Source organism: Charadrius vociferus, unplaced genomic scaffold, assembly GCF_000708025.1.
Source record: "Charadrius vociferus isolate BGI_N301 unplaced genomic scaffold, ASM70802v2 scaffold506, whole genome shotgun sequence".
Classification (NCBI taxonomy): domain Eukaryota; kingdom Metazoa; phylum Chordata; class Aves; order Charadriiformes; family Charadriidae; genus Charadrius; species Charadrius vociferus.
This window is the reverse complement of record NW_009648677.1, coordinates 465,355-491,378: the sequence shown is the minus strand read 5'-3', so window position 1 is coordinate 491,378 and position 26,024 is coordinate 465,355. Positions and strand designations below refer to the sequence as shown.

General features: G+C 44.1%; 1 protein-coding gene across 1 annotated transcript in view; it reads left to right on the top strand.

The window, feature by feature from the left end:
• LOC104287785 (pre-mRNA 3'-end-processing factor FIP1-like) overlaps positions 1 to 26,024 on the top strand; it is a 27,205-nt gene extending 1,181 nt beyond the window's left edge. Inside the window, exons 3-17 of the mRNA XM_009886517.1 lie at positions 718 to 757; positions 3,788 to 3,872; positions 5,160 to 5,266; positions 6,339 to 6,397; positions 7,418 to 7,528; positions 10,148 to 10,278; positions 11,094 to 11,218; positions 13,140 to 13,245; positions 14,792 to 14,990; positions 16,580 to 16,606; positions 19,129 to 19,186; positions 19,739 to 19,794; positions 20,730 to 20,928; positions 22,875 to 23,033; positions 25,892 to 26,024. Coding sequence (XP_009884819.1) covers positions 718 to 757; positions 3,788 to 3,872; positions 5,160 to 5,266; positions 6,339 to 6,397; positions 7,418 to 7,528; positions 10,148 to 10,278; positions 11,094 to 11,218; positions 13,140 to 13,245; positions 14,792 to 14,990; positions 16,580 to 16,606; positions 19,129 to 19,186; positions 19,739 to 19,794; positions 20,730 to 20,928; positions 22,875 to 23,033; positions 25,892 to 26,024 — 1,595 coding nt within the window. The remainder of the gene's footprint in view (positions 1 to 717; positions 758 to 3,787; positions 3,873 to 5,159; positions 5,267 to 6,338; positions 6,398 to 7,417; positions 7,529 to 10,147; positions 10,279 to 11,093; positions 11,219 to 13,139; positions 13,246 to 14,791; positions 14,991 to 16,579; positions 16,607 to 19,128; positions 19,187 to 19,738; positions 19,795 to 20,729; positions 20,929 to 22,874; positions 23,034 to 25,891) is intronic.

Below are 26,024 nucleotides of genomic sequence, written 5' to 3'. Positions count from 1 at the left end.
GGAGCGCGGGTGTCCCCTCGTCCCCTCCCGCCGCGGGGTGCGGGGCCGGCGCCGCCTCTGCCCGGTGCGGGGTGCCGCAGGGAGGGCGCCGGCGCTTTAGCTGCCGGAGGGGGGGTTTATTGTGGGGGGTGGGGACGGGTTATTGTCCTTTTAACACCACCACCGTGAGGCGAAGAGGTTAACGGGATGCTTTGTTGCAGTTTCAGTTTCCTCATCATCCAAATCTTACTCACCTGGTTGATGCAGGTGAACCCCTGGGCCAACAGGGGACTGGGGGGGGGTGTCTAGGAAAAAGCGTAGGGCTCTATTTAAACCTCTTTGTCCTCCTCGTAGACTTTCCAACTGAATACTTTTATGTTTCTTCTTTGCCGGTACGTTAAAAGTCTATATAAAGACCATCACAGCTGAGTTCAGTTCCTTTGCCTTCACTCCTTCTGCTCTGAGGCTTTGGATGTGTATTTTGAATTTTGTTCCATGTCAGTGGTGTGAGACTTCAATTCTGCAGACAGGTTTTGTTTGGTGGTTTTTGTTGGTTTTTTTGCTTTTGTTTTAAGTTGTTCTATTTCTAGTTGAACTTTGATGAAAAGAGAACGTAGGGGATATAGTGCCTTGGTACTACTAGGTATTGCTGTAGCTGTGACACATTTTGTGCTTAAATTGAGCTTTTTTTTCTTTCACTTGAATAATTTCCTTTTTTTATTATTACTGTGTTTGCAGATGACACCACTGGTAAGCAAGAAGATGGACCAATTTCTGGGTGAGTCCAGAGACACTTTATTCATTACAAACATATATGCTGCAAAGAAGATCAAGCCACGTTGAGCACAGCTTCACGAATGCTGTAGACCAATGCCATTGCCAGAAACAGCAGCCGATCCTTTTCCCATCCCATGGGGTCATCCCCTGCCGCCGCGCTTGGGCTGGCCCAGCATTTATGGATTTGGATGGTGAACTAGATTGGTCAAATGATTTGACTTAAAACTAACTTTTAACCCTTTTTTCCCCCCTTCCAAATTATATTAAATCAGATCTGTTTCCCAGTTTAATTTTCTGGGAAAAATGATACCTTGAGGATTGGCCTTTGTGCTGGCCCGGCAGTGGTAAAACTGAGGCCTGTGCTTTAGCCTGGAAAAGCCAAAAACCTTGAGCCTAGGTTAAATTCTTGACATGATCAAGTCAACAAATCATATGAGATCTATGAAGTATGTGGTTTGGGTAGGACTTATGGATAAAAGCATTGGGGAAAACTTAATGATGAGTTTTGCTTTCTGTGCATGGACAGTATTGTCTGTCCTTGATTATAACTCCCCTATATTCGTAGCAGTGTGTTTTGCACCGGCAGAATTTTCTGTCAGCAGAAACACTGTCTGCCATTCTTAAATGTAACGTGGTTTTCAGGAGACTTGATCTTCACTGGACTTTTGTGTGCTCAGCACCTTCAAAAGTTCAGTTTAATGCTTATTGTCCTTTAAGGTCATTGTGAATTCAGCACTGGAATTTCTGAGATTGTTAGGAAACTGTCCTACCTCTGTAGTAAGCATCCTGTGCTTAGGGGGTATGAAAAGTTGTTGAAAAACAAGTTTTAGGCAGACTTGGTGAATTGTTACCTAAAAACATGAAATCTAAACTTTCAGTTTAGATAGAAATGTACTGCTGACCTGCATAAACCTCTTGTTCCTTGTCGCTTTCATCTGAAGGCAGTGTTACTTTACAAGCAGAATTAAAAATCTGAATTTCCAGCAATTGTCTCAAATAACCGCAAGATGCATGAAGGAAAAGTATTAGTGGTCATGCTCACTCTCTCTCTTTTTTTTTTTTTTTTTCCTTTCTTTTTTCCCCCTTCTTGGTTTTGTTCCTTTTCTTTGTTGCACAATGAGAATCTTCCTGACTGAAGAGCTGTGGGGTGTTTTAAGAAAAATGACTCTTTGTTTGCTGTGTTTTCGATGCCTCCAGCTCCAGGGATACATTGCTGCCATGTCTGGAGTATTTGTCTCTACCCATGAAACAGAAATCAGTGTCGGGCAGGATGCAGTATCCGTTAACATTCCTTAGCCTAAAGGATGCATTGAATACCAGCAGGCGGTGCAGGATGCTGTTAACGTCAACAACGCACAGGGTTATATTGGCATTCTGGGGAAATTAAAATAGCTGCGACGTTTTTTTTGCATGCAGATGATGGCTGTGGACCTGTCAGGTTGTTCGTTCCTGGGAAGCAAAGAGGTTAGGGAAAGGCTGTTACTTAGCAAATGTTTATTTGAACTCCGATTCATAAATTTTAATGCACACCCACAGATACTTCATGTGACTTGAAGCTGAAGGTAATACTTGTCACCCTTCCTTAATTCAGTCATCTTGGATTCTTAAGAAAATTCTGGGGTTGAGGTCAATGTTAAGAGTTGCTTGGATTTGGCAAACAAAATGCAAAAAGTTTTGGAGCCATCTGTGAGATTTTTCGATTTTTCTCCAGTTCTACATCTTTTGGTCCTTATGTAATAGCCTACGTCTGCAACTTTGAAATACTTTTAGAGGCTGATTTTTCCCTTAGACATCCTGCTGCTTCTTACAACTTAAAGTGTCTTCAGCTGTCACGTCAGGAACTTGGCGCAAATGGGACCTGTGCTTCCCTGGTTAGCTGCTGAACCTTCATCCCTTCTTTTTGATCTTAGCTTGATCGATGAATTTCTTTGTATATGGGGCTTTTCTAACGCGGGAGCCTCAGTAACTGCTCAAATTGTTCTTGTTCATTTGATCTTTTTTATGCTCAGGAGCTGCTTTCTGAGTTGTGTTAGTGTGATCTTTTGGCTTACTTGTTTGGTGTCCCCTTTCCTGCTGCCTCTGAAATGGCTTTAATCTGACCAGTGTTTGGATTCTGTTAGGTGTTACCTATGTGTCTTTTTGAAGGTAATCTTGTGTATGTTTATTATGCCACATGGTGTTTTAAATTAATAGCAACGTCTCCTCAAGGTTCTGATGGCGGAATTGGTTTCCCGGGTTATTCTAATTGTCTCTTTTGAAAAGCCAGAATTATTTTGAAGTTCTACTAGGTTTTACCTATGACATCAAAGAAAAATGATCTCTCTTTGCATTTTTGTTTTGTAACACTTGCATACTGTTTTCTAGCACGTGTATACCAATTTGACTTTCTTGCTTGGCTAATGCAATAAACAATGTTAACATATGTATGAACTCTTTAATTGGAAGTAAATCTGAACCTGACCATTGTTGCATTAGGACTAATTTGTAATGAAAGAGAAGATTGTGTGGATAATTTATCTGTCTTTTCTTCTTTGAATTTTAACTACTCGTTAATGTAAGCTATTTGTAGAAACACTAAAATCACTTTTTCCTTCATTTCTGCGGGACGGATGCCCTTACTGCTTACTAAATATAGGTATAATTATTAGCATCCTTTAGCACAAGGTGAAGTTTTGCTTATTATGTTTTATTCCTATCAGTTGTGATTGTGCTGAACCAAAGGTGAAAGCTATTATAGCTGCCACTTCTGTATTAGCTGTTGAGTGGTGTTTGGCCAGGCAGCCGTGCTGTCTGTCAGGCGCTCGTTGGAAGCGCTAAACTGATTCTTTCCAACAAAAGCAAAGCCAAGCAAGGTTGATTGATTTTTATTTTTTTTTCTTGTTGTATAGTTAAGCTAACTGCCAGCAGAATAAACACACTACATGAATAAAGCCATTATATGAAAGTCACCTGAATGGATGCTTTAGAAATGTTTATAGGTGAACCTCTAGATTGAGCTTGTCCACTTTTTTTTACCTGTCACGTTTTCTAGACACGCAGAGTCTTCTCATCCTTTGCAAGATGCTCCTCAGGAGAACCGGCCTGTCGGCAACGATGACCGAGAGATGTCGCAACATGTACGTGTTCCACTGCAAATGGTAGACATAGTTATTTTTGTGCTTCTCAGTGCTCATGGATAAAAAGATGTAAGTGTAAAGCTGCTGGTACTGCCTAATACGTTACATTTGTAGCGTGAGAGTGTGCTGATAGTCAATTCCCAGTGCTAACTACGGCAACAGGCGTCTCTTTTCAGCCTGCCTTGTGCAGTGGGTAGTGAACCCTCATCTAAGTACTGCCTGTGCCCACTGAAGAGGCAGACGAGGGCCTCTGATGCTGCAGTCTGGCAGGAAAAGCAGAACATGATGTTACCTCCAGCTCAATATTTAGTATGACTTCTGGAGGGTCACTGAAATACGGGAAACGCTGGGATAGAAAGCCCGAAGTGCTGGAAATCAGTTGTGATTCAGTCTCAGACCTCGCAGAATGCGGTCCAGGGGCTCAGTGCTGACAGTGAAGGAGGCGGCTTGCTTCTCCACCCCCAATTCCTCTAGTCTTTTTGATGGGTTTATTTTCTGACACTGTGGTATGTCAAGAGGGTTCACGCAGAGTGCTGACATACCCATGTGCCGTGGAAAAGGAGGAAGGGTTAGGAACACCTTCCTCATACCATTTTGTAGTGGTGATGTGTTAGTTCAGCTCCTGCACCTTGCGGAGCTGCACTGCTGGATATCTGGAAGACTTCCTTTGCTTTTTTGCCCCAGCAGAGGTGCTGCGCTGGAGCTGAATCAGCAGCTGTAATGTTCTTACGTGAAGTTAAGTGACTTGGGGACTGATGGGGCTCAATAAGCCAAGCCAAGCTCCTCAGCACCTTCCTACCACAGAAGCTGTGGTGAAAGAATATTAGCTCCAAGGTTCTCAGATGAAGCCTGGTGAATGTATTTTGGTGGTTTTTATTTGTGATGGACTTGTGAAGCAGATGTGTCAGAAAAGCCCTAGCTCTTTCAAAAAGAGTAGGGGAGAGGAACTGTGGGACATGATGAAATTCTTAGAACCGAGTTAAACCTTCCCCACCTTCAGGAATCCTGTCCTGATTCTCATGTAGGGTCACTTCTTCAAAGGACATAGCAGTTATGTTGTGTGCACCTCTCCATTTGTGTTGAAGGCTGGTTACTTCCATGACTTCTGCCTCCAAAGACAACTTTGTGTAGCCGTGGAGAGCAGTAGAAAGTTATGTCTTTATATCAGAATATCTTTTTCTAATAGTCCTTCATCATACAAGCTTTGTGAGATTTGGCTTACTGTCTGGGGTAATTTATCAGTTTTCTGTGTATTAATGAGCTCCTGTGTGCTTTCATTGTTGCTAGGCCCTTCCAAGTGGTGAAGATGATGAAGATGACAGCGACAGCGACAGTGATGATGATGACGTGAAAGTTACTATTGGCAACATTAAAACGGGAGCACCATCGTACATGTATGTATTGCGGATTACGGTGTCGATTTTTGGTGTGAGGTAGCTCTAGCACGTTGATTGGGATTGAAAGTGAGGATGAGAGCTGGTCTGTCCTTCTGGGAGGCATGGGAGTAATGGCTAGAAGGCCGGAGTGGGGTTAGAAGCTGATGGGCAGCTTTGTCCTGCAATTGCTTGTTGGAGAATCCATCTATAAAATAGGAATGATAATCTATGGGTCTGCTGTTGGAAAATTAACCAAATCATTACTGTGCTTCATCAGGCAAATCAAAGGTGGGACATTACATTTAATTCACCATCTGTGAAAACGCCAAGAACCAAAATCTGTATTGATAAGAATTTGCATAAACTGTGAATTAACTAATTCCCAGCTGTCTTGCTTTCTCATGATTCAGAAATGGTGAGGCTGGATTTGCAAATCAGGAAATTATGTCACCGACTTAAAAGTCTACCTAATTTGCATTGAATAAAAATAATAAGAGCGTTTTTGCTTGCAGCTAGCAGCCTTTCTCTTAAGGAAGCGACTTCTGTGTGCTTTGGAGCATATTTCAATTTTTCCAGTTTATGGATAATTTCCTTCTCTTGTAGAGGTAGTTTCAGCCTGATGGATTACTCTGAATAGCAATGCTCCATCCGTTGGCAGCTCGCTAGATTTTGCAGACATCCTTTTCGAAATCTGCATCTTCTGCCTTTCCCTTCTCATTCTGTGATCTGTGGGCAGCTATGATTTCCGTGTTGTTCAGTTCCATTTAATCACCAAGTATGTTCCTGGGCAGAATGGTACCTACCACTCTTTGAAGTAACCTTTCCCTTCATGTACAAGACAATCCTCCTGTGTTCTGTTGTTGGCCAGTAAATACATTTGCTGCGTATCTGTAGGGTTAAAGAAACTTATGTGGCAAATGAATCTCACTTTGAAGATGAGACTTAGTGCTAAAAACCGTAGAGAGGCATGAATAAACCCAAGTGAACTAAGCATCTTCTGACGGATGTCAGGGCTTGGATATATTTTGCATGAAAATCTTCAACCGAGTAATTTGTTCAAATACCAATGTAGTGATTCTCTTCCATATAGGGGAACTCCTATGAATCTAAACTTAAAAACGGGTAGAGGCTATGGAGCATCTGCTTCAGGTATTGCTGTTATTTTTATCCTTCACCTTTTGCAGTATTTGACTTAATGTGGCACTGACGGCTGGAGCAGCTGCAAATCTTGGTCTCTGGAAGGATATAAAATTAGTGCATCTTATTTAAACTAGGAATAGTAAGTGCGTTTCCTAAAGATAAGTGCTCCTAGAACAGTCTGAGGGTCCAGGGTGCGATGGAATGATTTAATTACCCATCACACACATTGCTTATTACTTTTATAGTAAGAAAACAAGAGTGTTTCCAAACTATATTGTTGCACTGGAGCCAACCATTCTAAATTCCCTGGAGAAGAACTTTAACTTTGTGGTCAGTATACTGAGCTACTTGCAGTATAAGATACTAAAAGAAACAAACTGGCCTCGAGTATCAACTATGCATATTTCTGCAGCTGAAATTTTCCCCATCATTCAGTTTAGTTTATACTGTATATTGAGACTTGAATTCTGTTCTTCCTCATATGTAAGACTGTTTTCATGGGTTTTATATGCTTCCTTCCATTAATTTCTTTATGCAAATGACTTATCTCCTGATTCAGAAAATAAGAACAAATTCCCCTTGAAGATTCTGTACCTGACTGATTTTTCTGACTCCAGTTAGTACACGGTCCACTTAAGACTGATCCTGAAAAAGTCTCTTGTTATGGGAAAACATGCGTCTTTGGAGGGAAAAAGAAATACTTTGCCTGGGGAGAAAAATAATTTATTTTTTTTTATTTGGGGTAATTCTCATGCATGCTCTAATAATTTACTCCATTTATCTGTAGTACCGATCTGGGTTGAATTTGCTTCTCTGCTGTTCGACTGCAAGTGCTGTGTACCCTGGCTAGTTATTTACAGAGTGACTGAAGTAATTTTTAGCAAAAAGTTGGTTGTGGTTACCTACATGCTATAAAACCAGCAATGAATTCACAGTAGTGCTTTATTTTTGACTGGAGTAATTTGCTCAGCAAATTAGCGGATTAAAGGCATTGCATTAAAAGTAGTAACGGTTTCTCTCTCTCCAAAGCCAAGTTGCAGCCCAAAGGTATTGACTTAGATGCCGCAGGGAATATAAATGGATTGCCTGTTATAGAAGTGGATTTAGATTCATTTGAAGACAAACCGTGGAGGAAACCAGGTGGGGCCTCACAGTTTCTTGTGGTAAATATTTTCTGCAGTTTTATTTGTCTCTCTCTAATTTCACGTGTAACTTCTGTCCGTGTATTGCTGCCAGGGAACAGGGAAGTCGGAACAATGCGTATTGCTCAGCCTCTGATGCCTGTTTAGACAATCAGTGACATTTACTGATTGATCAAGCCATGCGTCTCCATAAAATTGGGTTGCATTTACTCTATTTAACTTCCCTAAAGGGAACAGCTTCTTTTTTTTTTTTTAATGTTCTATTTTGTTAATTTCCTAGTTCCAGAAAATATCGCACTGATATCAATACGATAATGTTTCTTGGCCTTAAAGTCAATTGAGTAGGATGGAGATTTGGCTGTTGATGCTGTGTGGTCCCTTCTGCACGTGCAGCAGCTTGCTTAGTCTGTCTCACCATGACCAAGCTCAGTCATCGCCACGCACCCTTCTCTCATTCGGGTCCTGGGGATGTCCACGCTTCTGCAGGAAAGTACCCCTTGCAGAGGACAGCGATGGTGAGAATTGCCAAGTGAGCGCATGTCGTGATAGGAAAGCCGTCTTTTTGTGTTGAATTCTCCTGCTCCAAACAATTGAATAAGAGGAAGGAAACCACTGTCTACTCTGGCAAGAAAAGCGACGATTTTTCTTTTAGAAAAACTGCATTGCCTAATTCTTAGCTAGCTTCTGCCCCTATGTGCGTAACTGTGAGTCAGCAGTCCCCGCTTATTTCTTCTGGACTGTATTATCTAGACTGCCCACACCAATAGTACTTTGCACAGCAGGTTTTAATGTGTACACGGTCTCTCTTGTCTTCCTGGTTAGTATTAGGGAGATTTCTACTCGGAAGCAGCTCTTGCATGACAGCTGTAGGATGCTACAAATAAACTTCTGTTTTTCATCTGAATTTGATACAAAAGTAAATGAAGGAACCAAAGAGGTCCAAATTTGTGCTGTACTACTCATAAAACGTGCTACAATGAAATGTTAACTGAAGCAAAAAATCCACTTGCCTCTTCTCGGAAATAATTCTTCTCCCCACCAGTTCCTGTACTTTATTTATCTTTCAGAAATATTGCTGTGCTAAGTAAGTAGTGCTTTTATAAGGTTGTCTGTGGTGTGGTTTTGGTGTCTCTTGCCCATCTGAAATGAAGGGTATCGGAGTAGATAGCAGTGCTAATAGCTACATTGACGTGTCATGGTATCAAAACAGCACTAAAGCACTCTGTGATGAGTAGCAGCTGGTACAGACGTAACAGAAGATGTGGCCTTTATTCTGCGGGGGATTTCCCATTGATTGTGGAGCGAGAAAAAGGGGGGCTGGGAAGAAAATAAGTTAGAAGGAAAACAATGAAGTGAAATTCAGAGATAAAGCATGGAAATCATTGTGGTGACATCCCTGGACCAAAATGAAGCCCGTTAGCCTTAAAACAGCTTTGAGGTACTAACAGAGGGAAGAAGATGTCTGCAGAGGTGTGGCCTGTAAGTTTATTGTAGACGGTGAGTAGCTTGTTACCCAACAGCCTTTCAGGTGTATATCCTTTATAGTTAATTGTTCAGCAAGTTGGTATCTCTTTAAGTGAGGGAGAGGAAGAAGAAATATGATGTGGAAGAACTGATAGAGGGCTGAAATATAGGCTGATAAAATAGATATGTAAATGTCATGTTGCTGAGTCTGTGTTGGTGAAATTTGCATATTTGGGTGGTACAACAGGAAGGGTGGCCTATCTCAAAGACAAACTTAAACCTCGCTGTATAGATCCAAGCTCAGCATGGTCAAAGTGTTTTGCTTAGCCCTTACATATCAGCTCCTTGTTTTAGAATTGGTGTGTCTGGGAATACCTTTGCGAGGGGGATGTCGGAGGGCCACCTCAGCAGGGCTGGGAGATGCTTTGTGATGCTTCCTGCTGTGAGGTGTGCCCTGCAGAGTTGGTCTGTCCCTCTGCATCTCCGTTTTCTTGGCAAGCAGTTTGTGGCCACCTCTCTTACTCAGAAGTGCTCATGCTGAGTTGGCACATTTCACAGAAGACTGTCAAAGTAAGATAACAATCTTGGAAGGCTATGGTTAAGATCCTGACTGAGCTGTAATTACTTGTGTAGTCTGAGACGTATCAATAAAAAACTTCCACTTTAGCCCTGTTTCACAAAATGGGCGAGTCCCAGAATCTCTTCTCAAAACACTAAAGGCAATGATCAGGAGCGGAACATCTTGGCTTAGCTCTGCCAAGAAAAACCTTCCGTGGCCCTATCCTGTTTTTGTGGTAGTAGCTGAAACTGTCATTCCTGTGCTCGCCCCAGCACTCAACTCATTCGGATGATTGCAAGAAACCATTCTGAAAAAATCTGGTTGCTGAATAAGTGGTTGCAGGCATCTCTTTCAATAGCCTGCATGTGTGCTGTATTCTGCGTCCCAAATGTCAAGCTGTAGTTGCCGTCCCACCAAAAGATGCAGCCATCTCCGCTGTGGCATGCAGAGGCTTTGTGACAGAATGAAATGGAGAGTAAACTGTGCTCTTTAGACGATTTTTCTTTTCTTAACTCTTCATTTAAGCAGTTAAAGGACAATTTGAGAACGCAAGTCTGTTAGAATCCCTGTGTTAACTTCTACTCCCCTTGTCAGGTGCTGATCTTTCTGATTACTTTAATTACGGATTCAACGAAGAAACATGGAAAGCTTATTGTGAAAAGCAGCGACGGCTTCAGCTTGGACTGGATCCTGCTCCTCCCATCAGCACTGAAAATAAAATCACGGTAGGTGATGTGTTACTCCTGCATATGGCTGCAATAAAACTGGGACTTGTTTTGTAATCACAGAGATGAGAGTGTATGAGCAGAAGATACCTTGATACCTAACAGTTCTATGTTCCTTTCAGTGATGAGAAATACAAAAATGTATCTTTAAAGATTAAATCTCTCTGCTAAAAATCTTTTTTTCTCTGTGGAACAAACAGTTCCAGCTGCCTGGCAGGTTTGAACCACTACAGAAGCAAGACTTGAGTGACTTTCCAGTTGGCTTTGAGGCTACTCAGCTTATAATACTCAGGGGTGCCTGGTTGGAAGATCCTGTGGGTGTGAGAGGTGCAGGGAGGGGAGCTGGGTATCCATGGCTGTTTTGCTTGTTGCTATTGACTGTTGCAGTTGTGTGGCTGCTTTTTGTGTTAGGAGACTGCTTTGGCCATCAACCTTTGCAGAAGTCCATCAGGTGGCCAAGAGCTGTTAATCAGAACTTTGTCCAAAGAGTCAATACAGCAAGTATTACTATTTCCAGTTCGGACTTAAGGACTAGGTGAAAAAGGATGCGAGGTTATTAAACTTTCGGGAGTTAAACAGGAGGCAGGCTGAGGCTGAAATAGCCTGTTAAACAGGACAGCAGGCTGAGGCTGAAATAGCCCACTAGTTTACAGAAATGTCTGCCACCTTGACAGAAGAATAGGTTGCTTGTTTGCAGGAGCCCTGTGATTGTTCCTCAGGGGATCCCTTTTCCTTTGCTGAGGGTTAATCTTCGATGCTACAGTCAGCTGAAAGTAAGGGCATTAAACCTGTGTGTTATATATCGCCTTCCATAGGTTCAGCAAGGAAGAACAGGAAATGCTGAAAAAGAAGTGGAAAACAACATCATCAAAACAGAATTCAAAACAGACTTCTTGGCTCTGGTGGGAGGACGCATGAAGGCTGGGCCTCCTCCTAATAGGTAAGAGATGATGCAGACATAAAGCCCGGGTGCACTGTGTTCTTTATAGGGGTGGCTGGGATCCGCCTGCGCCATATCTGAATCTCCTCAAGCCCGAAACAGAAAAAGCTTTTAAACTTCACAAAAACCTACTGTGGTCGCTTATTAACTATTGTCTTCATTTACCTCTCCTTGGTGATATCTTCAGTATAGTGCTGCACAGGGAGGGAAACCTGTGTCCCAGCTGAAAGGAATAATAAAAACAAGGGAAATACCTCAGCTTTGAGAGCTTACATTGCTGGCTGCTTGTGCTTACTTGGCTTATTCTTACTCCCACGATGTTAATCTTTGCCTCCTTAAGTTGAAGTGGATTATATGTTTGGCAGCTGATAAGAGGAGCTATTGGTTTCTGAACCTGTATGCTACGCTGCTTGATGCCTGCTAATTAGTTCTTTTCTCCAATGAGAGAGAGGATCCGCAACGCTGGACAAAGCAAAACAATTGAGTCACTTTGATTGGCAGCCTCTGCTGGGAAAACCGCTTTGACCTTATGAGGTTGATGGCGTTTTTATCAAAAGCTTCAGGAAAAACAAAGCTATGTGAAACCAGAAGAGCCAGAGCTTTGGGGTCTGGGTGTTTCTGTTGCTTTAGTCACGCTACATCTTTTGCACACCTGTCATGCAGAAATCAGTCTTTCACTCCAACTTTCCACTTCGTCTGAGAAGAGAACCAACTGTATGTTTCAAGTATAAGCTTTAAAGCTCTACTTGGCCTGCTTGCATTTAAGCACTTTGCTGGCATTTCTGTCCCCCTTCATAGTGCCATCATATCAGGTTTGTTTCCAGCTGTTATGTGTATCTCGGGAGATTTTTTTTTAACTTAACACCACTGCAAATAAGGTGATGTTCTGGCAGCAGAGCTTTTGGTCAGGACCAGAACAAGTATCTTCGTACACTGCAGCAGCATTAAAACCATGGGCTTAGCAATGAGTTGTGAGCAGATTTCACAGAGAAAACTTTCTCTCGCCAAGTAATCAGCATTTTTATGTCCACTTTGTCTGAATTTCCTACTAAGATAGAAAATTCTGCAGTCTAACTTGGAAAAATGCTGACATTTTTCTGTCCTAACTGCAGGAAGAAGGCCATACTTACACAAACCAATTGTTGCATGAATATATGATGAGGGATTCTTAAACTTCAGTTGCAGATGCTTCTCTCTCGCAAACTTTTACTTGTGATGACCTTACAATGAGGTCCTATAAAATCGTTCTTCCCCTAAGAGTGACCTGGATATGGAGATAAAAGAACATGGAGAACTGTAGGTTCTGTGACTAATTTCCACTGGTGCGTAGACAGCACTGTTTCTTGGCTACAACAGTATATTTTTTTTTCAAGGATCTAACCTTGATTTCATTGAAGGCAGTGGAAAAACTTTTGGCTTTAATAGAAACAGAGTAGACCCCGGGGAGGTGGATTAGAAAGTGTCTGAGAATCCGATTTGTAAATAATTTCAGTGGTATCAGTAATGCTTGGAAGATTGGACAGCAAGTAGGAGAAATCTGGGCTAATAACATTAAAGGCTCCTCCTGATAAATATTCCCCACTTTCTCTGAGCCTGCGAATGGTTATTCAAATCTGGAGGGTGAGTAAAGGATTTCAGCTCTGAACCAGTGTGCAAGCTGTGTTATTACACCTGTCTGTGGTGAGTTGTTGGATTGTGTTTCTGGGTGTTCAGAGAGACCTAACTCACCCCTTCCTGCAAAGCTCAAATTGCTCAAAAATGAAAAAGGACTTCTCATTCACCTCTTGTCCAATATGAGTGCTGCCTCTAGAGATTTTTTCCCTGTTGGAGAAGAATGCATGAGAGAAGTCTGTCTAATAGCAGGGAAAACTGCTCGTTCTAATGTCTTTGAGCCTAAAAAGATGCATCTACTTTGTACCAGGAAGCTGGGTGGGACAATTGATGTGATCGGTGGCCAGGCAGGCACAATTAGGAGAGTGGAAGGAAGACGACGTGATAAACATGCCTCTGAGGAAAACCCAATTCAGGTAAATGTTTTGTGCCGTCTCGATGAATTTCTGATTTTATTATACTTCTGGTGAACCCTGAGCAAATGTCTGTGTGTTCCTCACCTCCCATGTCCCTGTTTCTGTCTGCAAAGCAGTAGGTAGTATATCAGCTCTGTCGAGGCGTATGCATGTATCGGTTCCCTTCTGCAGGTTGAATTAACTTCTGTGTTAAAAGCTTTGTCTTGCTAGGAGCTAGGGGTTGTCCTTTGAAGACTAGCCTTCCCGTCCGAATGGTAAGGCCCAAGTTTCTTTTCTCATCGGCTCTCCCAAAGTATTCCTTGCGATGCGTAGCTGGGAGGCTCTTACGTGGATTATTGCCTTCCCCTCCGCTGTTGGGTGGGAATCTCTGGTTCTGCAGTGGAGGACGTCTGCTTGGGGCTTCTGTTTCGTTTTACTTTGAAGTAACGTTTAGCCTAAGCATTGTTAGATGCAGCCCACACTTCAGACTAAGGGTGGGCCTGTGTTACTGGATCTTGTCCCTTAAAAGAAATAACAGCCTGGGGTTTAAAACTGGGCTCAGTTCTGATCTTTCATGTCCAGTCTATGACCATAATGTTCTGGTTGGCTTCTAGATAGGAAGGTGCGAGGTGTAGGGTTTGAGGACCATCTGCTGAGAACTCTTCTCTCTTAACCACATTTCTCCTACCAACTCCTAACTCACAAAAAAAAACCCCAAATATAGAACCTCTTCCCTGTCTAGATGCAAATCCTGGTTTTGTTTTTACACGTGTTTTCATTGTCCGTTTAGTTTTATAGTGGTCAGTTTTCCAAATTTTGCCAACAATGGCCCAAAAAAGAGTTTACCTAAGAGAAAGAATTTGCTGGGAAATGGTTGTTGTTCCTGCCACTTACAAGCACTGATACCTGTATTTCCAGGTCATTCTGGTATCTCTGCATATCCATCATTCCTTCAGCAACAGTGGGTATGTGACCTGCTTTTGTCAGACAGATGTGAATCTGGTCTTCCTTTGACCTACGTGGGCACAATCTAGAGCAGAATTTGGCCTTTTGCTGCCAGATAAATTGGGTTCCAAAAAAAAAAAAAAAAACAAAACAAAGGAAGCACTGCTGTGTCACCCTCAAATATGGCAGCTTTCAATCTGAAGCCGTTATCACTGGCAGTTCCCATGAACAAAAGGTGTTTATAACACTGAAATGTCAGCTGTCTTGCACAGTTGCCTGCACAGCTAGAATCTAGTCTCGCTGCTCCTCTGCGTAAGAGAAGATACCTTGCTAAGCATATTGATCTCATTGAAGATGTCCCTGCTTGGTGCAGGGGAGGTTGGACTCGATGACCTTTAAAGGTCCCTTCCAACCCAAACTGTTCTATGATTGCTTTGATCAACCTTTCTTCCTCCCCAAATGATGGTATCCCCCAGGTATGGCATATCCCGGTCTTTCCAGTTTCCAGTATCACAGTGCTGCCTGTTTTGGTGATGTGCTCCCTTTATGCCAGCACAGCGAGGTCCTCGCTGCAGGAGCAAAGAGGTTAAAATGCTCTCTTCTCGTTCCTCTGCCTTCTAAGGTCCTTGGAGACCACGGAAGTAAGCCACAACCCCCACAGCAGCCCCAGCAGCCATCACAGCCCCAACAGCCACCTCAGCAACAGCCGTTTGCACCACCAGCAGGCCCACCGCCTCCCCCGCTCGCTGGGCCACCTCCACCACACTTCCTCCACCCTCCTCCACCAGTTACTTCTGTTCCACCTCCCCTGCATCCTCCAGGTATGTGTTCGCGCAGCAATATATGGCAGTCTGAGGCTGCAAGTTAGGACGTCCCAGGCTTGGAGCAATTCAAAGGTTTAATCGTTAAATGCTATGGGACAGTCAGGCAGTCGGGTGACAGGTCCTTAGACCTGGCCAGTCTCTGTTCAGCGTCTCCATCAGCCTATTTAACATTTATCCTTGAATACTTTAAAAATGGCAGCTGTTTCTTGAAAAAAAGGCTTTGTTTCTGTGAGAGAGCCTTTGGGTGGTACTGATCCATTTGCGTTATTGATAAACGGAAAGAAATGGGCTCTTGTTTATCGGCGCAGGAAGCTAAGGACACGGGAATTGCTATCCCATGGCAGATCAGCAGGCTCTTTAGTTCAGGATCCTGTCTGGCTATGGCTGATTCCACGTGTTTCAAAGGTGATGCTGGAATGGGCAATTCTGCAACAGCAGCTCTAACAAACAATTTTCCTCCTAATCTGTGTCAGTTCTTGGTTGGTTTATGCCTTAAATACCGAGATTTGTATCTCTCTGTGTTTGTTTCTGTGCGTTTTATTGTACCAACTGCCACTGCAGGATGATTCTTACTGCTCCTACAAGAGTCCAGTGTCCAGTGCAGGCATTAAAGCAGTGCTTCATTTTAATAGGAAAATATAAATAATATAAATGAGGTCTTTACCATGGGTTTCTAGCCCGTTGGGTGTGGTCAGTCCTCAGCATTGGCAAGTTTGCGTGCTGTGATAAATAACCAGATGGGTTTGTGTTGTGCTGAGAGCACTTGGCACTTGAGAAGGCACTGTCGAGATAAGTCCTGTGTCCGCAGAAATGCCCTTTGCCTCTGCAGTTACAGACTGAGTCCTGAAACCTATTGAGATAGCAGAGGTAAAATTTCTAACTTTTTTTCTACTTTATCTCGAGCGCCATGATACAGAACAGTTTCACTGTCTCTTCTGTGCATGTCATAACTTGGGTTCCACAAAGTTTCTAAATGCATCTGCAACACAGAGGCCAGTAGCACATTTTCGGAGCACCAGGCAAAATGGGGCAATACTGGTGGAGAGAGCAAAGAACTGCTGGCCACGGCCTACGACACATTTTTCTGTCTTCACTTCCTACTAAGTCTGCGCATCTTCTGATCTGACATGAGTCATGTCTGTGCCCCTGTTCCTTCCGGCTTAAATAGTGCATCGAGGTTGAAGCGAAGGCCACAATCTGGGCAAAAAGTTTTTAAAAAAAGACACCCCGACCAACAACAAACAAGCAAAAGGACTCACTGGTGTCTGCAGCAGGTTCTCCTCTCCAGCTCCTTCAGTTGTTCTAAAGGCCAAATCCATTGTTTGTGTGGCTACACTTGGAAAAATGAATTCTCTAGTGTGAGAGCAGCAACATTTAAAATTATAAGATAAAGGTAAAGAGATCATCATTTGGGAAAATGACATAGTTGGTAGGCTAGTTACCTAGTTTCCACCAATTTTTCTGCTGATCTGTTTGCTCAAATATTTGAAATTCAAAAGTCTGCTTTGGGGTTTAGCTTGAGGTACAGAGATGACAATGTTTTACCTGTTGTCCTCACTCGTTTTCCTTCCCTGTTTTTTCCATAGGTCTGCCGCCACCCGGTCCTATTCCAGGTAGGTGTAACTTGCTCTTAGTAACAGCAGTGATTTTGAACACACAGATGGCCCTATCTGAGCATTTGGATTAAGTAACACGAGATAGGATGACACCAAGACCAATTTTAGAGCACAATTAATTTAAGGCAAATAAACACCAATGCAGTCTCAAACTCCAGCTGCTTATCTTGTAGTCTGGACCTAAAGAATAATCTGTAGGGCTTCTTAATACTATTTTCTTTTGTCTCTGAAGACCAGTCTAGAAAGTGAAATGGAGATCTTCAGATGGCAAAAATCACTTATTAGATTCAAAATGGTTTAGTTCTTGTTACAGCATTTGCACAGCAAAAGTCTGAGTGACAAATTGGTGCTTTGTATAGGAATTTGGAGTGTGAGACTGAGCAGAACAAATGCCATTTCCGTCAGAAGCTGTTGCTCCCCGGTATGCAGTAGAGATGGTGAATACTAATAAAGAAATGTAACAACCAAGCTTGTGCGTAAGTTAAGGATCCCACTAATTCAGAGCTCCCATAAAGCTGAGTTTCCTCTAGCTGTAATTTTTTTTTTTTTCTTCTACTGGAAATTTTGCCTAGTCCAGGGAAAACAAATATAGTTGTTTGTGTAGGAGACTGTTTGGAGCGATAGTTCTGACCAGGTGCCCAACATCTGAAGATCCAAGGCTGGTGGTGACTGTCTATATGCAGTCAGGCCACTGCCTCTGTCTGCTACAGTATACTTGAATCACGTACTTGCCACGTGTCTGCACCCAGAGCACCTTGGACTTGATGTGCTTGTCCTCACCATGCATCAGACATGTTGGACTTGATTCACAGCTTTTGTGTCCATGCTTTTGTATTCATGCTCTGCCCTGGGCTTCCCAAATGGAAGTATGGAAAACCTATGCTAGCTGGGCTGTCCCTCAGACTGAGAAAAGTCCTGCTGTGCTTGTTAAAATGTCACTTTTCATACTCCTCTCTACGTACAAGAATATTGCAGAGCTGGTTTTCATTGTTGTACCAGAAGGAACCTGCTCATAGTAAGCTTGGATTTAGAAGAACTGTATTGCAGTGAAACTAGATGCAAACTAGTCTTGACTGTAGACATTGCAGGACCCAGGTGCTAGTCAAGTGCATTTAGATTGAAGTTCTTTGGGAGGTGTGAGGTGGACAAAATGACCAGGCTGTTGCAAAGAACTTCCACTCCAGGTAACTGGGTTGGAAAGGGAGGTGAGGGAGAACGCCTGCTAATTATGATAATGATGATGATCCACCACTATTTGAGCTAGATGCTTATAGCAGTAGTACTTTGAAGTACTTGGTGGGCAAGTGTGACTGAAGTGCTGTAGGCATTGCGTTTTATTGGAAGATCTTAGGAAAAGGAGGGGGGGAAAAAAGCATCGAAGAGTGAGACATGTCCCCCAACTTGTTTGCAGCGTAGATCTCCAGTAGCTGAGCTGGAGATTTCAGGCCATCTCCTTTTGCAGTGAGACGCTTCTAGGAAGGGGTTCTCCTGACCCATTTTAGGTGTTCACTATAAAAGCTGATGAATTATCCCCCAGTTTCATAAACTATGCTGGCTTGATCACCGTGTACTTGAAAAGGAACCTGGAGCTACTAGCTTCAATCTAAATGACTGTAGTTAGTCAGATGATTCCTGTCCTTTATATCAGTACAGTTTGCTGCTTGTTTTTGTTTAAACAGAAATTTTTATGCGAAGTCAAGCCAATGGGTGGTTAGTCTGTTCTTGCCGGCACTGGTAACTCCCTGTAGAAGTAATGGTTGCTTATAGTTATGGATACAAGTTAAAGAAGTTCCCTTGCGAGCACTCGGCACGTCCTCACTTTCATATTGGTCAAGGTTGGGGACTTTGGCTTCCAGGGCTTATGTCACTTCTGGAAGTGGCCTTCATAAACTTCTTAATTCCACTTTCTTGAAGATACTGCCTTCTAATTTTTGTATAATAACTCTTCATTTGTTTGACATTGGGCCCATTTTTAAACTGTCAGACCTGTCAGACAACTCTCTCTGCATTGTTGCTGCTGTGTCTTCTCATGATTTTTAAATGTATGTGTGCTCAGAAAATTGGATTACTTTAAACAAAAGCAGGTGAATTCTGTCACGTGCTTTGTAAGAGACAAAGCTACTCATTTTAATCAACGGAGCAATAAACCCTTTGCTGTAGTTGCAGTGTGTCTGCATCCCAAGAATCACTCTTCTGTCTTCCAGGACTTCTTCAGTCTTACAGGACTGTAAGGGTTAATGTTTACACCTTAATGAATCTTCTGTGTAAGATGAATAAGCCAAAATAGAAGGTGGTTCTTCCTTTGTTTTTCCATCCATACCCCTACAGAACTAACATAGCTGTAGGGTTTTAATTTTCATAGGAGATACAACCCTGAAGGAAAAATATTCCGTTTCCAACAGGGCCTTGTTTAGAGTAAAAAGATGCATTAACTGCTTTTAACTGTAACCAGCAATGAAGCCTTGTTCCTCGTGGCAAGCTGCGAGATCTTTGTGATGACTTTACGCTTCTGTGTCTAGGGTTGTTCCCGCCTCCTCTGGCACCACCACCAGCTCTCCTCATTCCAACCTTGGATGGGTAAGACCACACCTGGGCTGAGCCATGAGTACAGCTCCTCCGGAGTGAGGAAGGGAGGAGGAGAGGTCTGAAATCAGCGCTAGTAATTCTTAGTCTGGTCTTGGATCGGGGTGGGGGGTGAGAGCACAGGCTGGAGGGAATCCTCTGTGGTTTGTCAAAATCTTGGTTTGTCATAGTCATGACACAGGAAGGAGTCAATAAAATCTAGGTGTGTGCTTAGGTCTAGTGCAGAGTAGTCACCAGCATGTTGTTACTCCAGATGTTTTCTATAAAGATTCTGCGGGTACTTTGTAAGTGCTGGTTATGTCCCAGGAAGACAGCCTGATTTACACAAGGGGTTACAGCCCTTTCGGAAGCTGTGGCAAAGCAACTGCACCTGTGGGCATTTCTGAGCGTTTGCAATGCAAAGTGAAAAAGATTCACTGAAACTGTGGGTTTCTTATGAGGATCTCCCACAGACCTTCAGACAAAAATTGGGTAAACTTGCAGCACGGACACAGCTGCAAGGGGTCACTGATGTCATAACTTGCATCCTTTTCTCTCTCTCCAAAGCCAGCCAGCCAGCTACAATAACAGGCAGCCTCCTCCGTTTGGCTACAACTCTGCAGGTGAGCACTGAAGAGAACAGTGAAAACGCTTATATCAAACCGCTTATATCTCTGTTCTCTGGTATTTGGGAGTTTAGGCTTTTCTTAAGCTGATGGACATCGTGCTTGCTTTAACTTTAGGGTCTTTGTGCCCCAAACTATCCCAGTCACTAGACACGCATGCTGAGTTTGGCTACACCGTAAAGTGTTTGTAAAGATGAATGTTTTGCAGCAACGGTGAATGCAGTTTTGTAGTTGAGCACTAAGTCTCAGATCACTGTTTGCAGTGCAGATACCCAGCAACAGAGAAGCCTCAGCCTCAGCCGTGTGCCTCAGCAACATGTTCCTGTGCTTGTTTGCACTCATACTTGCTCGCATTCGCTCATGTTCTCTTGCTGTTCCCCCACCCTCAAGGACAAGCACAACCATCATCTTCCATCTCCTCCCTGAGCTTTTGGATGCCTTCCTCCCCCACTTTGTCATCTTCCTTGCCTACAGACACGTGCAGGAATCTGCTTATGTTTTGGAATAGAAGAGGCAGTGCCAGAATTTCAGCAGGTTTCCTTCCCTGTTGCCGCCCTGCCAGCAATGCCCATGTCCTCTCCCATTTCCTTAGTGGATTGAAACTTGTCTCAGTGGAGACCTTAGAGCATGCCCTATACAGCAGGACCTATAGAGGGCAAGAGCCGGGGCAGTGCATAGCCCTTGCAGTAGCATGCTGGGGAGATTTTGCAGCGACGTCTGTAAATGTCTGGTCTCACTTGCATCTTCCTCAGGGAAGAGGTGTTCACGTGTTCTTAGCAAACTGCTGAAAGTATAAAGGGAGTGTTGAGAAGAGGAGGGAGCTGCTCTCCTTGGATTCAGCTGTACCTCCAGAGGGTGTCTTTGGAAAGGGAGGGACAGAGAGGATGCTGTTAATGCTTCAGATGAACAAGGATTCTGCTCTCTCGCTGCAGATTCAGGTTTCATCAGCTACCCACCCATCTCCACGTCCCACACGCCCTGGGTGACGACGGTGGACAAAGGCACAAGCAGTTCCAGCAGCAGCCATTGGGAATACTCAGGCTCAAGGCGTGAGAGAGAGCGGGAGCGTGAGCGGGAAAGGGAGAGGGAGAGAGACAGAGACCGCACTCCGACCACTAGTGAATATAACAAGTGAGTGCTGGTTTTCGGCAGCTTCTGCTCACAGCTATTCAGTAGGGAGCTCTGGCCTTGCCTGGGAGCACAAAGAAGGTGTTTGGTCAAGGTCAGTTTAATTTTCTGAAATGTCTGGGGAAGAGATACTTTGGATCAATAACTAGGGGACAAACTAGGAGCCAATGTCACTGACTTGATTTCCTGTGTCTGTGTTTTTTTTTTTGTTTAAATCCAGCAGAACCAGTTACACTTGCTCTCCCACCTGTAATGTGAGGCCAGTAAGTGAAATAGCCCCTCTCTGTTTACTAGGTATTTCACAGCTCAGTGTGAAACGTTGGCCGTAGAAGCTGCTGCTTCTTGTCTTCTAAATGCAACTGTCAGATCAAAGGAGAAACCACCCATGCTTTGCTCAGCTCTCCTGTAGAGGCTTTCAGGGCAAGGAGTGCCATTCACCAGGAGTCAGCCGTGAAATGTAAATCCTTAACCAGGCGTTTCTGCGAGCAGTGCTGGAGACAACCACCTTGGTGGGAACTGATGTGATCTCAGGCGACAGCAATGCTGGGAGCCCTTGGGAAGGGAGGCTTTCAGCCTCCCAGCGTTGATCAAGAGAGCTAAAGTGAAGGCTAGGCTGCAAAGACGCTTTCTAAACCCATCACTTTTTTGTTCTGTCACAGGCAGCGTCAGTGTTTTGCAGGCTTCAGGCTCAGAAATAGCAATAGTCATTCAAAACATGATCAGAATGTGCATTCCTGGCAGAGGGGTGCTGCCTGCCGGGAACTCCCCGGCCCAGGGGGTGTGCAAACAGGGCAACATCTTCCTAACCTTTTTTTTTTTTTTTCTTTTCTCTGCCCCCTTTTTTTTTTTTTTCCTCCCTTACAAGCTTGTGGGCACTGTGGGTGGAAGGGGGAGGAACAGAACAGAAGACAAATTTGCTACAGTTTGAAGGGCTCAGACTCCCACACTTCCTGAGCAGGTTCCTGCTGCAGCCAAGTCCTGTGACCAGCACTCCTGAGCACATCGTTAGCGTTTCTGGGTGCTTTCGAGCATGCTGACCTCTGAGATCATGCGTGCCAAAGCAGGGCAAGTAGTCGTGCTCAGCAGAGCACTCCCAGATGATTGATATTGGACATTTATTTGTCTAGCTGGTTTCCATGAGCGTTAGGATGATATTTCAGACTTCCTTTCTCTCAGAGTCTGAATATTGTTTCTCATAGTGGGACTTGTTAACCCTTTAGATTTTTGGCTTTCAGAAGTTGAATAGGGACAATGAGACATAGAGGGGAGTGGGGGATGTGTCTGAATTTGGGGTACATCACACCCTTCCTGTATGCGGACTGAATAAGGTGCTTTGAGCAGAGAGCTGGGTGTAGGCAGAAGGACCGTGTCAGCTGTACTCGCAATTTGAATTTTGGAACTCGTAGAGAAGAAAATAGTCCCTTAGTGTAACTCTCACAAAAGAATTACAGGTTATCTGGGACAGTAGTGTTATGAGGTAAAATCCAGCACTAGGGGAGGCAGAATGATGAGAGGAGCATGTTTCTCTTGGTTTTGAACAGAGGGATTGTGAGGGCAGAAATCCCTGAGACGTTGGCCACGTGCCTGCTGCTAAGGTACTCTCTTGGCAAATCCAGAGAACAAATTTTGTAAACCCTTTGCCTTGAGAGGCCAGGAGAAAGCCGTGATATTCAACTGTCTGGGCTTGTGAGCTATGTGATAGGGAAATGGAGATGTTATTTCACTGTGGTTAGAAACTGGGATTGGGTTGCAGCTTGGGTTCAATAAGCAGCAGCTTATTGTTACAGGTTTTTTTAGGAGCATCGCAAATTCCTCAGCCTGTTGGTAGAGTAGAGGTGACTTATTTTGGTGGTGAGGATGGGGTTCTACAGTCAAGTAAACATGGCTCCTGACTTTCAGGTCCATGAGTGGTGTGTTCCTGTGCCTCACTTCTCCTTTCTTTTCTCAAGTGATGATGAACGATACCGCTACTACAGCCGAGAGCGCAGCTATGACTTTGAGCGTGACTACCGCCGGAGTCGAGATCGCAGCAGGGAGCGAGAGGATCGTCACCGAGAGCGCAGGCACAGAGACAAAGAGGAGAGCAGCAAGCATAAGTCTTCAAGACGGTAAGAGCTGTGAAGGGTTGAACTGGGCTGTTGATGGGAACACCCCTTAGCTGCAGAGAAGACGCTTGATGTTCTCAGGGTGAACTGTTGCCCCGGGTCATACTGGCTGGCTTCCTGTGACCTGCTGATGTCCTGAGATGTGACACCCAGGCAGAGAAAGTGCTCTGGGGCTTGTACTCGGGCAGGAGGCAGAACTGTCTGTAATAGGGAGAGGAGTCCTTTGTGCTTGTATGGTCTCAGTGAGGCAGCTGGCAGGATGTTGAATCACTGCCAGCGAAATTGCAGCACTGATTGACAAAGGAGAGGTTAACCTGTGCTAAACATCACCTCAGAGCAGCATCGCTCATGCTGCTCAGAAAGTGCACACAAAGGAAAATGCAGAACCATAACAGAAGCAGCAGGTTTCAGTATTCTGTGTTCTGTGCAGAGGAGAAGAGCTTTCTTCAGCCTGTAATCTGAAATTCCCTCTTGGAGCCGGAGGTTGAGCACTGCGTGATCAGAGCTCTGTGCCCAGTGCTGCCGATAGTGAGGTTGGTGATGATCTGGATGAAGGTGAAACACTTTCGGAGCAGTGCAGGATGTCCTAAAATTCCAGCTTTTCTGGAGAAAGTGTATTCACCACAGATGATCTTCCTGCGAGAGCATTCTTCTAGCAAAGTAACAGGTCTGGCCTCTCTCTGGTCTGAGGCAGCGCTCTGTTGCTGTGCCAGTTTACATCCTGGTAATGACTTGAGCAGACTTGTGCTTTTTTTTTTTTTTTGGTGCTTCAACTTTTATTTCCTTCTTTTAGATAAAATTCATGTCAGCTCTGTAGGTAATTACCCTTATTTTGAAATCGGCATCAGAAAAACTCCTACATAGTGACTGGAGGCAAAAGGCTCTTCTCATCCTTAAGGAGATGAATACATTTTCAAGAAAGGACTGATTGCGGAAGGGTTGGGAACAAAGTGATGGGAAGAAAGACCAGGACTGTAATCAGAATTGAACACAAAACAAATGGAAGCTGAGCTGATACCAGACTAACAAGCCGATAGCTTTAAGGGTTCTTTCTCAGCTTCCTCTACTCAGAATTGAAATCTAGTGTCAGATACCCAACTACATGACCAGGATGGAATTCACCAAAGCAGTGTCAGAATTTGCTGGAGAGGTTGGTTTACAGAATTGAGCTACTGCACGAGGTGGGAATGAGGTGACTTTTCCTCTGCTCCTGAAACCACATGCAGATGTTCTGTGTCTTGCTCAAAGTGGCAGGCTGGGAAGTGTTTGTTAGTTAAAGCAAATGGAGGAATACTTTTTGTTTAAAGCTACTTGGAGTGCATATCGGAGTCCCTGCTTGAGGCGCTTTGAGATTTGAGCCTGTTCATGGCATTTGCAGGAAGATGAAAGGGTTTCATTGTAGTTTCCAGTTTAGTGCAAATTGACCAGTCTGAAGGAAATCACTGACGCTCGTTTAAATATTAAAGGACTGTCGCATTGTTCAGCAGAAACCACTTCCACATTGCTGTCCACAAGGTGGCTGAAGCAGTGTTGAGGATAGACAGCAGCCTTATTTTTTTTCTTTCTTTTTTTTTTTTTCTCCTTTTAATAACTATGAAACCATTTATTATACAAGTCAGAAAATTACTTGAAGCCAGGAGCTTTTCAGCCAGGGCTTCAGTGGTTCAGCCAGTTTAGGTGTCTCTGCTGCTAAACTGGTATTCCAGCTGTGGTAAGAATTTGTCTCTATACCCAGCTCTGTCCCCGCTCGCGGAGCTGTGTGTCTGTACTGTGTGACCATACATCTTCCTGTGATAAATTTAATCTGCTTTTTCTCTGCGTTCTCTGTGCTGTGTTTTAATTCTGCCACCTTCACAGCACGGTCAGCTCGAGAGAGCTCGCTTGGTTTTCAGTCTGTGAGGAGAAACAATTGTGTGTTTTAGAAACAGCAGAAAATCTCCTCCCAGGAAGGGCCAAGAACCAGACTGGGCAAAACCAGAGCTTCCCACTTTCCCTGATGGGAGACAGAGGCGGATCTCGGGATGTGGGGTTGCGTGGGGCATGCTGTGCGTACACAGTGCAGCTGCCGTGGTCAGTGGTGCAGGGCTCAGAGGCATCTGCAGCCTACTCGGAGCTATTTCTGGCTGGGATTTCTCCCGTGTCACAGAAATCCTGTCTAAATGTCCACAGCTGTCCAGCTGTATCTGGATGACCATTCTGGGTGAGGAGACAGAGGAGTTCTAAAGCACAAAGCTAGTGAAGTGCCAGGTCATTTATGAGCAAGCAGAAGTAGAAATGGGATCTGCCTCCTGTTAGGAAACCCACGGTTCTCTAGCTATGTTGATGCCTTTCTGGCCTCTAGTCCAGGGATTTCCCCAAGGTGTTCAGAGGCATGGAAGTTTCAAACACCTCTCAGATTTAGGACTCTTCCTTCTCTCAGCAGCCTCAGTGCTTCACATTGAAGCTTTTGAGATGTGACAGAATTGTTAGAGCTCCCTTAGGGGAGTGGGAAGGACACAGAAATGTTGCTCATAAAAACTATCAAAAAATTATTCGGAGAGCAGTCTGTCTAGTCTGCCACCTGCCTAGAACCGTGTGCTGATGCAGCTAGTGGTATAAAGCAACCACCTCCAGCAGTTTGCATAACCTGCCCTTGGTTCAGCCACGTGTGATATCAGATCGTCCCAAATAAACACCACGAAGCCTTTCAATGGCACCGTGATGCCCGCAGCACTTCTGATCTGTCTCCTGTTTATTCTAGATCAAAGCGCTCTGTCCCTGCACATGCTGTAGAGTCACTGCCTGTGGGTCTCCTCTGTGACAGAGCCATGCTGATGCAGGTTCTGATGGAACTTTCTTCTCCCCTTTCTTCCCCACCGCAGCAAGCAGCACGAGAGCGAGGAGGGAGAGAGTCATCGGCGTCACAAGCACAAAAAGAACAAGCGTAGCAAAGAGGAGAAGGAGGCCAGTGAGGACGGTGCCCAGGAGGGAGAGGAGCAGGATGCCAAGGAGTGA